The sequence below is a fragment of the Lotus japonicus genome, chromosome 2 (genome assembly GCF_012489685.1).
Source record: "Lotus japonicus ecotype B-129 chromosome 2, LjGifu_v1.2".
In the NCBI taxonomy this organism is placed as follows: domain Eukaryota; kingdom Viridiplantae; phylum Streptophyta; class Magnoliopsida; order Fabales; family Fabaceae; genus Lotus; species Lotus japonicus.
This window is the reverse complement of record NC_080042.1, coordinates 68,529,597-68,543,577: the sequence shown is the minus strand read 5'-3', so window position 1 is coordinate 68,543,577 and position 13,981 is coordinate 68,529,597. Positions and strand designations below refer to the sequence as shown.

General features: G+C 33.8%; 1 protein-coding gene and 1 long non-coding RNA gene across 5 annotated transcripts; both read left to right on the top strand.

Moving 5' to 3' along the window:
* Positions 1-1,303: 1,303 nt before the first annotated feature.
* LOC130735587 (uncharacterized) lies at positions 1,304-4,500 on the top strand. Its single transcript, XR_009018510.1, has 3 exons — positions 1,304-1,459; positions 3,655-3,799; positions 4,262-4,500. It is a non-coding gene; the product is annotated as an uncharacterized LOC130735587 (long non-coding RNA).
* A 1,274-nt stretch (positions 4,501-5,774) lies between these two features.
* On the top strand, positions 5,775-13,707 carry LOC130739060 (NAC domain-containing protein 75). Of its 4 annotated transcripts, none has more exons than XM_057591281.1 (7): positions 5,775-5,792; positions 8,963-9,113; positions 9,398-9,578; positions 9,948-10,537; positions 11,039-11,374; positions 12,034-12,135; positions 13,003-13,707. In XM_057591281.1, the coding sequence occupies exons 2-7, from the start codon at positions 8,988-8,990 to the stop codon at positions 13,090-13,092; spliced, it is 1,425 nt and encodes a 474-aa protein (XP_057447264.1). In that variant the 5' UTR covers positions 5,775-5,792; positions 8,963-8,987; the 3' UTR covers positions 13,093-13,707. The 4 variants fall into 4 exon arrangements, with proteins under 4 accessions (XP_057447264.1, XP_057447262.1, XP_057447265.1 ...); XM_057591279.1 differs by lacking the exon at positions 5,775-5,792 and adding an exon at positions 8,146-8,336; XM_057591282.1 differs by lacking the exon at positions 5,775-5,792 and adding an exon at positions 8,148-8,336 and having other exon boundaries at positions 12,037-12,135.
* The last annotated feature ends 274 nt before the right edge of the window (positions 13,708-13,981 follow it).

Sequence of the window (13,981 nt, the reverse complement as noted above, 5' to 3'; positions counted from 1 at the left end):
AAGGGTAAAACCACTCAAGCAAGGGTTTTAGGGCTCCCACCAATTTTTTTTTACTAAATAAAAAATGCCCACAATTTTTTTTACTAAGTAAAAAACGCCCCCAATTTTTTTTACTAAGTAAAAAAGGCTCCCGAGTTTTTTACTAAATATTTGTTTAGGTAAAAAAACTCACTTTAAAGTTTGTTTTAAGTCTCATTTGGTGTTGGACCGGTCCTAAGAATAGTAATAAGTATACGTAAATTATAAAAATATTCTTAAAAAAGAGATATTTTTACAATACCAATTGATATAACTACAACGTAATATGTGAATTATAAAATAGTCAGGGCCGACACAAGGGTAAAACCACTCAAGCAAGGGCTTTAGGGCTCCCAACAATTTCTTTTTTTACTAAATAAAAAACACCCCCAATTTTTTTTTACTAAGTAAAAAAGGCTCCCGAATTTTTTAACTAAATATTTGTTTAGGTAAAAAAACTCACTTTAAAGTTTGTTTTAAGTTTCATTTAGTGTTGAACCGGTCCTAAGAATAGTAATAAGTATACGTAAATTATAAAAATAAATTAAAAATATTCTTTAAAAAATATTAAATTAAAGCCATATGGAGCTTGGCATCTAACAAAAAGTAAACATGGTTATAGAGTTTGAAAAACATGAATTGCATATGTTCCACATTTATTTGTTCTCTTCAGAAAAGCATATACAAATTAATATATTTAACTAATAGAAAAGTGCTTCTTACAGATTGTTAAAAAAATACATTAATTGCTCACAAACTTTTAATTAAAAATTAATTTATATAACTATGGTATATTCGTTTTATCAATATTCTTTAATAATATTTTTTATGATAGTATATCATGTAACCAAATAATTTTTTAATCAATTATAGTTATTTACATCTAGCTCTTATTATTTTGAAGCAGCTTCTTGCAAATGAAGGCATGGATGCTGCAATATGTGTTAGACAATAATATATTCCCGCGTGGAAAGTCGCATTCCTGGATGATAGACAGCACACAGGTATTGAATCACATGAAGTTGATGATGTTTGTTGGAGGAAAATTAAAGAAATGCAATTATATAGCATGTGACTTCAGAAAGAAAGGGAATACAAAAACCAGAGCATTCGATGGTCAGAACCGGGTTCTCTTCTTGATGGATATGTGGACAAAATATATACCAGGTGGACCAATAATACAATCTTTTATGGAAGAATCTAAAGTGGTCCAACAACCTGCAAAATCATTTATAAATGGTTCCTAGCTCTGCGTAGTGCGTACTCATTCATGCCTTGTGTCACCGCCCTCCATCATCCATTTTATTTTACTTTCTACATTATTAATCAAATCAAAATCACATTAACTAATCCTTGATGTGAAATTGAGAATAAATTTATGGAGTGATAGTGATTTTGGTCCAAGCGTGGATCACTTCCGCCCCTGTACTTAAAAAAATAGGTATGGAAGTCTCTAAACTTGTAAGTTCTTAGCCACATTAGTTTGGTCGTTCATCTTTGATTAACTCTGCTTCAAGTGTAATGTTAAGTGTCATGTGTATGTCAATTTAGTCCTAAAATTGTGAATTTAGTGTCAGATTATTCCCTGCAAACTTCTCTTTTACTTTTTTTTGTAGGAGGATGGAAATTAATTAGAAAAGGCCTCAGGCCCAAAATACAAGCTGGACATGTGATAAGATTTTTTTGTGTGGTTAAAGGATATAATGTGACAAGTTAAGATGCGGAAAAATCTTGAACCATAGAAAGACGGGCCCAAAGGGTATTTTAGTAATAGAAATTTCCAGGGTGTGGTGTGTAAATAGGAAGTTTGGGCTGTGCAAAAAATAATCCACTTGTATTGGGCTTCGGCCTTCCAACCATGTGATTGCCCACTCAATACTCTTGCAGTCAATAACTTGGGGATTAAATATACGATTATTTTTGGGCACATAAGTCATGAATTTTCACAAACATGTTTCGTGTTATGCTGAACTCAACTTCTAGATACTCCAAAAACTAACTCATAATGAGTAATGGATATAACTTGGTATTTTGCTTTGTCTTTCTGATTCAATACGCTAGCTTGTGTCCAATTGGTCAAAACAATAATTTTACGAGTAAGATACAAGGAAACTTTCATGACTCATGATATGTAGACTAATACATACCAATGTTTCCTGTATTATCACTCACTGGTCATACCCACTTTGGTATTTACCAAAATCATTTAGCTATTGACTATTGCTCTTTCCTTTTGGATAAAAGAGTCCCAGATACATAGTTCTAATTACTCCTTCGAATGTTTAGGTTCTTAATTAGAAATGAAGAGGTCTAATTGAGTTATTGCTCTAATGTTGGTGGACTTGTAATCCCTGAAGTTTGCTGCATCTCTCACCCACCAAAGAATTCCAATTCACAAGCAATGCTACATTTAGGCCCAAATTACCAAAGAAAAGTGGATCAAATTAAGTATAGGCCAACCTCACCAAATTTATTGCCCATGGTCAACATGTGTGATAGTCCTTTTTTTATGCAAATGAGATATTTATGGATAAGGCCTTACTTCAGTGGTATACTGCATTATCTTGTGATAGTAACAGACATGTTTGATTCCCGACATTTAGAGAATAAAAAATAAAGAGAACAAAAAGATTGTCCAAAGCATATTTACATTAACAGCAAGCAAGGACTAACAAGATTCACAGTTGTAGATATGTGAACTCCTTAATTATTCAATTAAAAGTTTTATCTTTGTATTGTATAGTGTGTATATAAAATGGTTAGTTGAGAAATTTTTATTATGTAATTTCAGAGTTTCTAGAGAATTACTTTCATGACTATCGGTAGTGGGTAGCTATTAGTCGTCTTAGTAAAAACTAACAAGCAAGCAAGGTTATATGTTACAAAGGAAAAATTATAACAAATGCTTGAAATATTAATGCGACAAAGTTGGTTGCATTATTCGGGAGAAGTCAAGAGGTAGTCGGTAGAGGATAACTACCACTTCTTACTTTTCTTTGTTAGAGTCTCACATTGGCTAGAGATGTGGCCAATTGCTTTTATATGGTTGTGCAAACCTTAACTCTTGAGCTAGTTTTTTGGTTGAGTTAGGCCTCCTTCATGGTATCAGAGCCAATGGTTGTTTGACCATGGGCCTGAGCCCCTATCCTAGATCCATTTGTTGACTCCCCATATTTGGGTCACCCGTTTCATTCCACGCTCCAGATGTTCTACACTGGGCGTGAGGGGGTGTGTTAGAGTCCCACATTGGCTAGAGATGTGGCCAAGCAATTGCTTATATATGGTTGTGCAAACCTTAACTCTTGAGCTAGCTTTTGGGTTGAGTTAGGCCTCCTTCATTTTTCCTGTAACTTCTAGAATTTTTCTTATAGATATATATATTTTTTCCATTGAGATCAGGGTATCCATCACTAACAGCAGTGATTAATCTTCTCGTCGCATGTGCTTGGACTTAGCAATATGGAGCGGCTGACTACGTAATGTACTTAATTTTTATGGGTGATGATAGAACGCGTAACATTATGATTAGCCACCGCGACTCAACCCTTACATTAAAAATATGTATTGTCCTACTTTTTAATATCTAAAATTCTGATTGATTGTGAAAACTGAAAACTATTTTGACAATTTTGTTAGAAAATTGAGAGCTTATTCAAAGCCCTACTTTGATATCATGAAGAAGGTCCTAGCTGGAACTAAAACTTGTATTATCCCCCCAAAAATGGGGAACGTGTATTGTGGCCTACAGGGTGGGGGATGGCAATCAGATGAATATGTCCCAGTTAAGTGATATTCATATAACCTGCTTTCTTACAATGTTTTTGTTATTCTTAATTACCTCCTCTAATTAATTACTATGTACTTAAAAGCTCTCATGATGCCAAATTTGTCTCCCATATTATATGAATTATTGATGTTAATAACTTTTGGTCATGGGAATAATTGCAATTTTAGTGATGTATAAAATAAAATATCCTGGTTGCTACAAGAATGCTAAATAACAAAACGTTCCAGGCTAAATCTTCCTTAGCACTCTAGAATATACACAAATATCGGGGTCAAGAGTTGTACTAATGTACTGCCTTAAGAAATATTCTTAAAGATGAATTATGCAGAAAACAGAGTATTTTGGAATATTTGGGCATGTATAAAACTAAATCCTTCTTTTTCTACTATAATTATCATTAGTATAAGAGATTATATTCCTCGGAACTGTGTCACCAACCATACTATTGATGGACAGATATTATAAACAGTGGAATATTATGGTTCATGCAAAGCAAAACAAAGTAAAGGTTCTGAGCAGATGAAACTGTGTAATTAGGATGTGGGCTCCTAGGATTGGTTCGTCAAAGGTCAACTGCAATGGATCATCAAATTTAAAGGTTCCTCTTTCTTTTAATCTCAAATCTTATCCTTAATTAGGATGAGAAATGTGAAATGAATCAAATAATAGTATACAAGTTGATTTTTTTTGGAATTTCAGTTAGCAGTGGTCTGTAATATTTTACACTCATGTATTCATAATATAAAGACCGTACAATTAAAATTGATTGGCTCATATTTTTATTAATATCAGACAGACAGTATAAATGTCTCAAAGTTTAATCCGTCCGATCAAAAATCGAATAGCTCAGATTTAATTATGTATGAATTTCAAATGTCTGGGAATCCATTTCCATTATTTTGGGGTTATCTGCTTGCTTGGTCCAAATTTCTCTAGATATACCCTTAAGATGGAATATATTCCTTAGGCTTGTCTGTGATATTTAGGCAAAAAATTCCATTTCCCCTTCTCATTCTCAGCTCCATGAAATAAAAGCAAATCTCCCAATTTGCAAAAACCAAAAAAAGGAAAAGACACTAGACAAAGGGGCAATCATAGCCATCTATCTAAATACTGCAAACATCATTAGGGACCCTCCATCATTTTTCTGTTGACTGCTCCAAAGAATGTTGTTATAAACGTGAAACCTAACCATCATCTGATTAGGATACTTTATGGGGGCATAAGATTTCCATGCTGGACCCACATAGTGTTGTGGGGTCTCCTTCTTATATATGTGAACTATATAATTGGTGTCTCAGTGATCAATACTTTATATAAGCCTGGAATAGAAATAACACAAGGCCAAAGGAAAAGACAAGATAATAGGGAGGGGAAATAATATATAGCACTATCCCAAAATTGTTAGCATGCCATTATTTATTTCTTTGGACCTATAAACTAATTATAACAGTCCATTATTTTAACTACCCTGCAGCTGTAAACTAATTGGTGATTTTTGTCAAGTTATATGAACCAATAGCTAATTAGTTCAAGAATTAGATAATTAACTCCACTATGATGGGAACGTTTTGCCTCGTATCAAATTACATCCAATTAGAGAGATCAGAGGAGACTATGAGTCAACGTCGAAGACCACTAAGAGAATCTGAAACCACATATTTGCCTAAAAAATTTAAGACATTGGGTATATGAGTCACATCTCTTATAAAGTCATCATCTCACTCATATTTAATCAATGTTGGACTCCAACTTACACTTAAATTCTAGACACATCTAATATAAGATATTGAATGAGACCAAAAAATACATGCATAGATTTTTTTTTGTCAAAAATATGATTTTAACATTAATTGTCGTAATTAGAAGAGGAGGTGGTGGTCCATCAAGTACACTGGTTTGTCTTGCTTATCAAGCAACCTGCAGTGTGTGCAAAACATTCATAGCAAAAGCATAATGATCATCAGCACTCCGGCTCAAAACCCATGTGAGTTTCTATCATCCCCTTTTTCCCGTATTTCTATCACTCTGTCTCTCTCCCTACAAATCTTGGGTCTGCATGTTATGTGTGTCTGGCATTAATCTGTTATATGAAAATTATGAGACCTTAATTAATATGCCACCTGATGTCGTCGTTATCACTCAAAATTCCAAAGCTTTGTGACACGTATTAAGAAGTGTCTGTATACAATATTTAGTTTAGCATTATAATATGTTGTATTTGTTTTACAATTAACTTTTACTTTTGAGATAGTTTAACCGCAACTAGTGATAGAAACAAATAATGTATTATAAGATTGCTTAATTTTAGAGAGAGAGCCCAGCTAATCTTTCTAAGCAACTATTGTTTTGAAAACCGAACCGGCTAGTATGATCGGTTGGGCCGGAAAATAGTTCAGTGATTGTTCATTTAAAAGAAAATCGGTAGATCTCAGAATTGATGAGTATCAGTTGAAATGAGTGAAACCTTTGTGCAAATTGGACAAAATCAATTCTATTGAACCAATCATATTTTAAAAAACTCAAAAAGTTCATATTATATATATATATATATATATATATTATAATAGACAGTAGTGAATTTTGAGATGAAATTTATCATTATTGAATGGTGTATATATATATATATATTCATCTCGATATTCACATAAGTTATATTTTTAGTGCTCATATCATTATTAGGATGGAAAAACGGGCCAAAAAATACATGTTTTTCGATACTCTCATGATTCATAATGAGCGAATTTGCCCAATCACCAGCCCATATGAAAATGGGTCGGGTACGTTTGACCTATCATCAAGAATCGAGATATGAACTACACATTACAACTCGACTCATTTTAATGTAGATAGGCCCGATGAAAAATTAAAAAAAAAGAAAGTATTGTATGTGGGTTAATCTCCTAAAATGAGACTAGTTATTGGGTTAACCCGTCTAAAAAATGGGTTAACCAATTCAAATTTGCTCAAAAGGTAAGAAAAACAACTAAAATACAATTAAGGTATTTTAAAACAATCTATGAATGTAAAAGTAAAATAGAGACTTCTTTTCACGTTTCCAGAGACGCATGATCATTCCAAGGCGAAACATGGGAAAAAGAAATCTAGATCTAAGTACTATACAAAAGTAGATTTAACTCATTGAAAGTATTGATTAAAAATATAACATGTAATAAGTTACGGTTTGCAAACTTGTTGCAGAGTAAGCGTGAACTCACGCTTTTTTCCATAGATCAGGGACCTTCTTTCACGTTTCCACACACAACAAAGTATGATCATTCCAGGCGGAACATGCGGCAAAGGAGATCTACCTCTAAGTATTGTACTATACAAACGTAGATTTAACTCATTGAAGAATGCATTGATTAAAAATATAACACGTAATAAGTGTATCTTTGCAAACCTGTTGCAGAGTAAGCGTGAACTCACGTTTTTTTCAGTGGAACATAGACCTTCTTTCACATTTTCTCGCACACAACAAAGCATGATCATTCCAAGGCGGAACATATGGAAAAGGAGATCTAGCTCTAACTATACTATACAAACGTAGATTTAACTCATTGAAGAATGGACTCATTAAAATTAAAAAGTGTCTCTTTGCTAACCTGTTGCAAAGTAAGAGCGAACTCACGTTTTTTTTTTCAATGGAACAGAGCATGCCTCTCTTTTACATTTCCGCACACAACGAAGCATTATCATTCCACAGCGAAATATGGGGAAAAGGAGATCTAACTAATATACAAATGTAGATTTAATTCATTGAAGAATGCATTGATTACAATTATAACATGTAAGTTCCTGTTTGCGAACCAAAGTTGTTGTGGAAAGCATGAACTCACGTTTTTCTCAATGGAATTTTAGAGACTTCTTTCACACTTCCAACACAGAGAAGCATGACATGCGACTCCATGGCGGAACACGGGGAAAAGGAGATCTAGCTACAGAGACTTCGTTTCACGTTTCCAACACAGAAAAGCATAATGATTCAACAGCAGAACACGAGAAAAAGGCGATCTAACTCTAACTACTACATAAACATAGCTTAACTCATTTAAAAATATTTAAATATCATTTAATTCATTTCTAATTATAAAAACTATAAAACATAACAATTTAACTAGACAAAAAAAACTTTTGATTCCTAATTATATATATATATATATATATATAGTGCGAGTATTGATATGATTATGTAACTAGTAAAATTTCATGTGTAATTATACCAATGCTCAGACCCACTAAATACAGTATACAATACAAAATACAAATGGTTGGGTTTCTCTACTTTTAGAACAGTGATCCTTGATTAGTACCAGCTAGCAGTGAGGCCGTTTTAATTTGTGCCTTTTGCTTTTGTAGTCAAGCAAGCCTCAAAGAAAGGTACTCACTCCTAGAGGAAGAGAGAGGAGAGGCTCTAAACTTTGAGGTGCTTTAGGCCGGGTTTTCTTTCTTTTCTATCTTGTTTCTTTGCTTCTCTTCTCTCTCATAAACCGCCTAGCTACATACATACATGCGTTAGCACAAGTTAAAGGTACTATATATCTGTGTTTCCTTTATTATTTTTCTATCTATCTCACTGCCTTGCCTTCACTTAAAGTACCTACAGACCCAACTCTCTGATGTGTTTGTTTCATTTCTATGGTTAAAGCACCAGGTTTATACCTCAATTCTTCTTCTTCCTCTCAATCTTTCTTTCTTTCTTTCCTGTTTCTCCTTCTTCTCTCTCTTCTTTTTTTCCTGTTTCTCCTTCCTCCTTGGTGTTTATTTTTTCTTTGTATCCCATTTCTTTCTCATCTGGATTCTGCAGATTTTATTTCCTTAGGATTAGTTAAATAATATTTTAGAGAAGTAATATTTTCAATCACTTATTTTTCTCAATATTTTTTTTCATCCTTTTCAACTACTGTTGCTGTTTTCTCAATCGAATCATCATCTGGTTAAGTGTATATTTCTTGATATATATAGCTTGTGAAAATTGATTAGCCACATATGACATATAATTATTTTATTTTATTTTCATTTTGGCCTATACAAGTGGCTGCAAACCATTATTATATTCCCTTGATCACCCAAGTTCTTGTATTGATCTTCTGCAAAATTTTATTTTTTCAATCCCAATATCAAGCTCTCTTGGATTTTTTTCTTTTCTGAATATAGAGAACAACACAAGTACGTCACCACCATGAATAAGATGAACAACTTGAGTTCTGTAAGCAGCTCTGATCTCATAGATGCCAAGCTTGAAGAGCATCAGTTGGGTGGATCCAAGCAGTGCCCCGGTTGCGGACACAAGTTTGAAGGAAAGCGGGTAAGAGAACAAATATTCTTGCCTTCAATGAAAAGCCTTTGACATTAAGATATGAAGAATCACACAAATAGAAGTGTACTAATATTAATTAATATGCTTATTATGCTTGTTTTGCTATTGCTAAAGTTTGTGTATTTGTTAAAGGCTTCTTCACCCTCTTTATTTCTCTTTATTTCCCTTTTTCCCATGTTTCTCTTCTTTCTCTTCCTTACCTCACTCACTCTTTAGCTTCTTTTTTTCTGTTTTTTAATTACTTGAATTAATTTCTATGGAGATTGATGCAGGATTGGCTAGGTCTGCCAGCAGGAGTGAAGTTTGATCCAACAGACCAAGAACTAATAGAGCATCTTGAAGCCAAAGTGGAGGCAAGGAACAACATGAGATCACACCCTTTGATTGATGAGTTCATCCCCACTATTGAAGGAGAAGATGGAATTTGTTACACCCATCCTGAGAAACTTCCAGGTGGGATATAAAGTGATGTAATGAAATTCAAGTCACCTCTCTTTTTTCTATTTGATCATTCTGCTACATTTGATTCTAAAACCAGAATCAATTATGGGAATAAGCTTTTATAAGTAGCTTCTGGGTTTCAAAATTGACTCTGAAAAAAGAGAAGCTAATACATGAGTATTTCTGATTCTTTTAAACAATTTCATTTTTATCCATATAAATTATTATTATTTAATTCCTAGTTAGGTTTTACTATATGTACAAAAACCTCTCTTGTTGTATTAATTAAGAAGAAACTTACACTCAACCAAAAGAGTTTGGGTTTCCTCTTGCAGTTCACCTAAGTCACCTAACTTTGATTTTTGTTGTTGTGCTTCATAGGAGTAACAAGGGATGGCTTGAGCAAGCACTTCTTCCACAGACCTTCAAAGGCATACACAACAGGCACAAGAAAGAGAAGAAAGATCCAAAATGAATGTGACTTGCAAGGTGGAGAAACCAGATGGCACAAGACAGGTAAGACCAGGCCAGTGATGATGAATGGGAAACAAAAAGGCTGCAAGAAAATCCTTGTCCTCTACACCAACTTTGGGAAAAACAGAAAGCCTGAGAAGACCAACTGGGTGATGCATCAGTACCATCTTGGCCAGCATGAGGAGGAGAGAGAAGGGGAGCTTGTGGTGTCAAAGATATTTTATCAAACACAGCCAAGGCAATGTAACTGGTCAGATAGGAGTGCCTGCACAACAGGTGAAGGAAGTGGGGAATTGCCAAATGGTGGAAGAAGAGACAGTGGAAGTGGGAGTTGCTCTTCCAAGGAAATTGTTCCTACTCACAGAGATGAAATGACTTCTGTTATTGTTAGTGGTGTTAATCCAATGACAGGCTTCACTCATGCATTGGACATTCAACAACAGCTGAAATCTGATCATTTCAGCTTCATCCCTTTCAGGAAAAGCTTTGATCATGAGGTACATTCACAACTCTCTTTCTCTTTTAATATATATATCACAGCACCTTCCCTATGATTGATGAACATGATGTTTCACTTAATTGCAATCTATATTGATTGGTAACCAGTACCAAAAAGTGAAAAATATGAAAGGGGTTAAGGTAGCTGCTGACATAAACCATTGCTTGCACACACAGCATGCAATTGTATGGACCTCATATGATCCTAAATCAGTGTCATCCAACTACTATATGCTTAATTTGTTTACCTAACAAGGTCTAATATAAAAAATCCACGGCACAAAGCTAGCAAGAGCTAGGATTTGGATTCCCTATAATCACAAAATCACACAGTCAAACATTTTTTAGCCGTTCGATTTTGATCAGACATAGTCATCCAATTTTAATCAGACGGCTAGAAACACTTGAATATGTGTGTGCAGGATTCCGTGACTTCAAAGAATCCATTCTAACTATCTATCTATCTATATTGTTGACAGTTGAATTTTGATGCAATGCAGGTTGGAATAGTAGAGGCTTCAACAGCAAGGGAAGTGCAAGCATCAGGCTCATGCGAAGAGGTGCATGAACGGCATCGACAACATGTAACTCATCATCATCAACAACAACAACAGCAACAACAACAACAACATGTAACTCATCATCATCAACAACAACAGCAGCAGCAGCAACATCACCATCAGATTGCAAACTCGGCTTTTCATATCAGTAGGCCTTCACATCCCATCTCCACCATAATCTCTCCGCTTCCAGCTCCACTACACCACACGTCCATCATCCTCGACGAAAACTCCTACCATGTTAATAGAGTAATGCTCCAAAACGATAATTTTCAGGTAATTAATCACCACTCAAAGTCTTTCTCTTAAACATGATTACTTGATTATAACTTGTATTGTTCTTACTTAAGTAGCAGCAGTGACAATAAAGAAAGAGTAAAAGGTCAAGCTGGTCAAAGGGTCACGCTAGAAAAGGAGTGTGCTTCATTTTAGTCTATATTCATAAATATATTTTTATTACTACATTTTTACAATATACTCTTCATGTATTTAAATTAATTTTCTAAAATGATTTTGAAATCTGTGAACAAAACTTTTCCTAGTCCACAGTAGACAAAGTCGTGTGAATTTAATAATAGTTAAAAATATAAAAAACTCATTGATTGTGCCTAAGAAAAATTTATGTAAGAACTATTTGTTCATCAATATTATGTAACCTTTAATAATTAATCATAATAATAAAGGAAAGGTAGACTTATATTAGTGCTAAAAGAGTGAGTCACTATACACTAAGCATGTGAAGATACAAAATGGAGTGAATCTGCACTCTGCATGGTATTGTGCACATGAGTCAGCTTTTGTGAATGCTTGAGAAGCATGAAACTATCTTTTCACTTTTTGATTGGTGTTCAACATGATGATTAAGATGTTTGTGCATTTGTGTTGAATTTGATTTGTTGACCTTGGAAATGGATCTGTGATATTTACACACATAGCAGCAACAGCAGCAACAGCATCATAAGCTAGGAGGAAGGTCTGCGTCTGGTTTGGAGGAACTCATCATGGGGTGCACTTCAAGTTCAACTGATATCAAACCGGTAAGAAACAACTTTTTGACTCGGAATTATATGAACTTTGTTAGTCATAATGCCCATAGCTAGAGTGAAAAAGAGAAAAGAGGCCACCGAATAAAATAATGAAAACAATTTCTTGCTTTCTATCATTGTATAGGGAAAGAACAATAGATAGAATGTGGGACCTATTGAAGTTAAAAGATCTTCTCTTTAGTTCATATTTGAATTAATGTTACAAGAGAAACTTATGCTATTTCCCATTAAACTACTACTAAAATGTTTAATTGTTTTTTCTTTATATAGAAAAAGCTACCCTTCTTCTTTGATCAAGTGATCATTGTTTTGTATAATACATGAATTTATATTTTATATCTTAGTTTTTTTTTATAAGCAAATGAATTTACATTTTAGTAGTATTTTATATCTTAGTATAATATATAAGAAAATGAAAACACAACCTTCCAAAATTAGAGAGATTATGAGAACTTTTCATTTTTTTAGTATTACATATTCTCATAAACAAGCTGCGTTGGAAAAGTGTTAGCGACTTAATTGATTTATTTTTATTTACTGGCCATGTTAGAAATGGGAACATGAAATCAATTTCGACCACTTCATAATGTTTTGTTTCTTAAGACTTAAGAGTAAAATTGAATAAATGATTTGTTTCTATCTATACAGTATAGACATATCCAACCGATACTTAGAGAAAGAAAAGAAGAAAATAGAAAGAACGAACAAGTGTAATATATGATAGAAGAGAAAAATAAGGTTTATGTTAAATGTCTATATTATTTATATACCTGGGTATCATTTTTTATTAAATTATAATCCATAAGCTAGCTCTAACCCTAATTATATTCTCATTTTGTATGAATGATTTCCTTTCAGGGGTCAACTATCACAAACCCACAAGAAGCTGAATGGTTGAAGTACTCTTCTTATTGGCCAGACCCTGACAACCCGGATCATCATGGGTAGGAGAGGAGAGGGGTCATGAACCCCAAAAAGAGAGTGTGTGAGAGAGAGAACAGTAGGAAAAAAACAAAAAACCATACAACAGACAACATCATTATCATCATCATTAGTACTTCAAGCCTCCACCAAGTTAAACAAAAGGCCCAGAAATCACCATCCATAATAGTTTGCTTGCTCCTTTTCTTTCTTTTCCAATGGAGCCTGTCTGTTTATAAAACTCTAGCTGGTGGCTCTCATTGCAAACGGGACAAGCTGGAAAGAGAGATATAGAAAGAACGAAGGATAAAGGAAAATGTAAATCATCAGAGAGAAAAGAAAAAGACAAGAAAGGCTGCTGTCACTTCTGACACATTGAGAGGGAGGAGAACCCCAAACAAAGTAAATGTATCCTCCTGCTGCTGCATGAAAATCATCACTATTTGATTAAGATACCATCTTCATATTATTTTATTATTTTGAAATATTTGTATAATTTCACTTTTTCTTGTTTTTCTTATTTTTATTTCATACCAGAAATATCATACCAATGAGAGTTTGTGCAAACTGCAAACCACCTTGTTACTTGTGCTGTAGTTGGTCACTTTCTTATTATAGTAAAATATTGTAATTGTTCTCCTATTTGTTTCTTTTATATTCATATTGAAAAATGAAATGTCCAAAAGAATTTCTCACTAGAGCTTCACTTTTTACTTTTCACATTTTTGAAAGGTTAAGAGAGGAATCAACTCATGTAGCCTTTCGCTTTCAATTTTAGAATTCTTTACGTGGAACCTCTATGGCGGTGCAAGAATTCCCAGGTTAAGTTTACTCTCCTCTCCTCACTCTTTTATATAATGAAATTAAAATAAAAGAGTGGATAAAAGGAAAGCTAGATGATTAGGGGAACAACTAA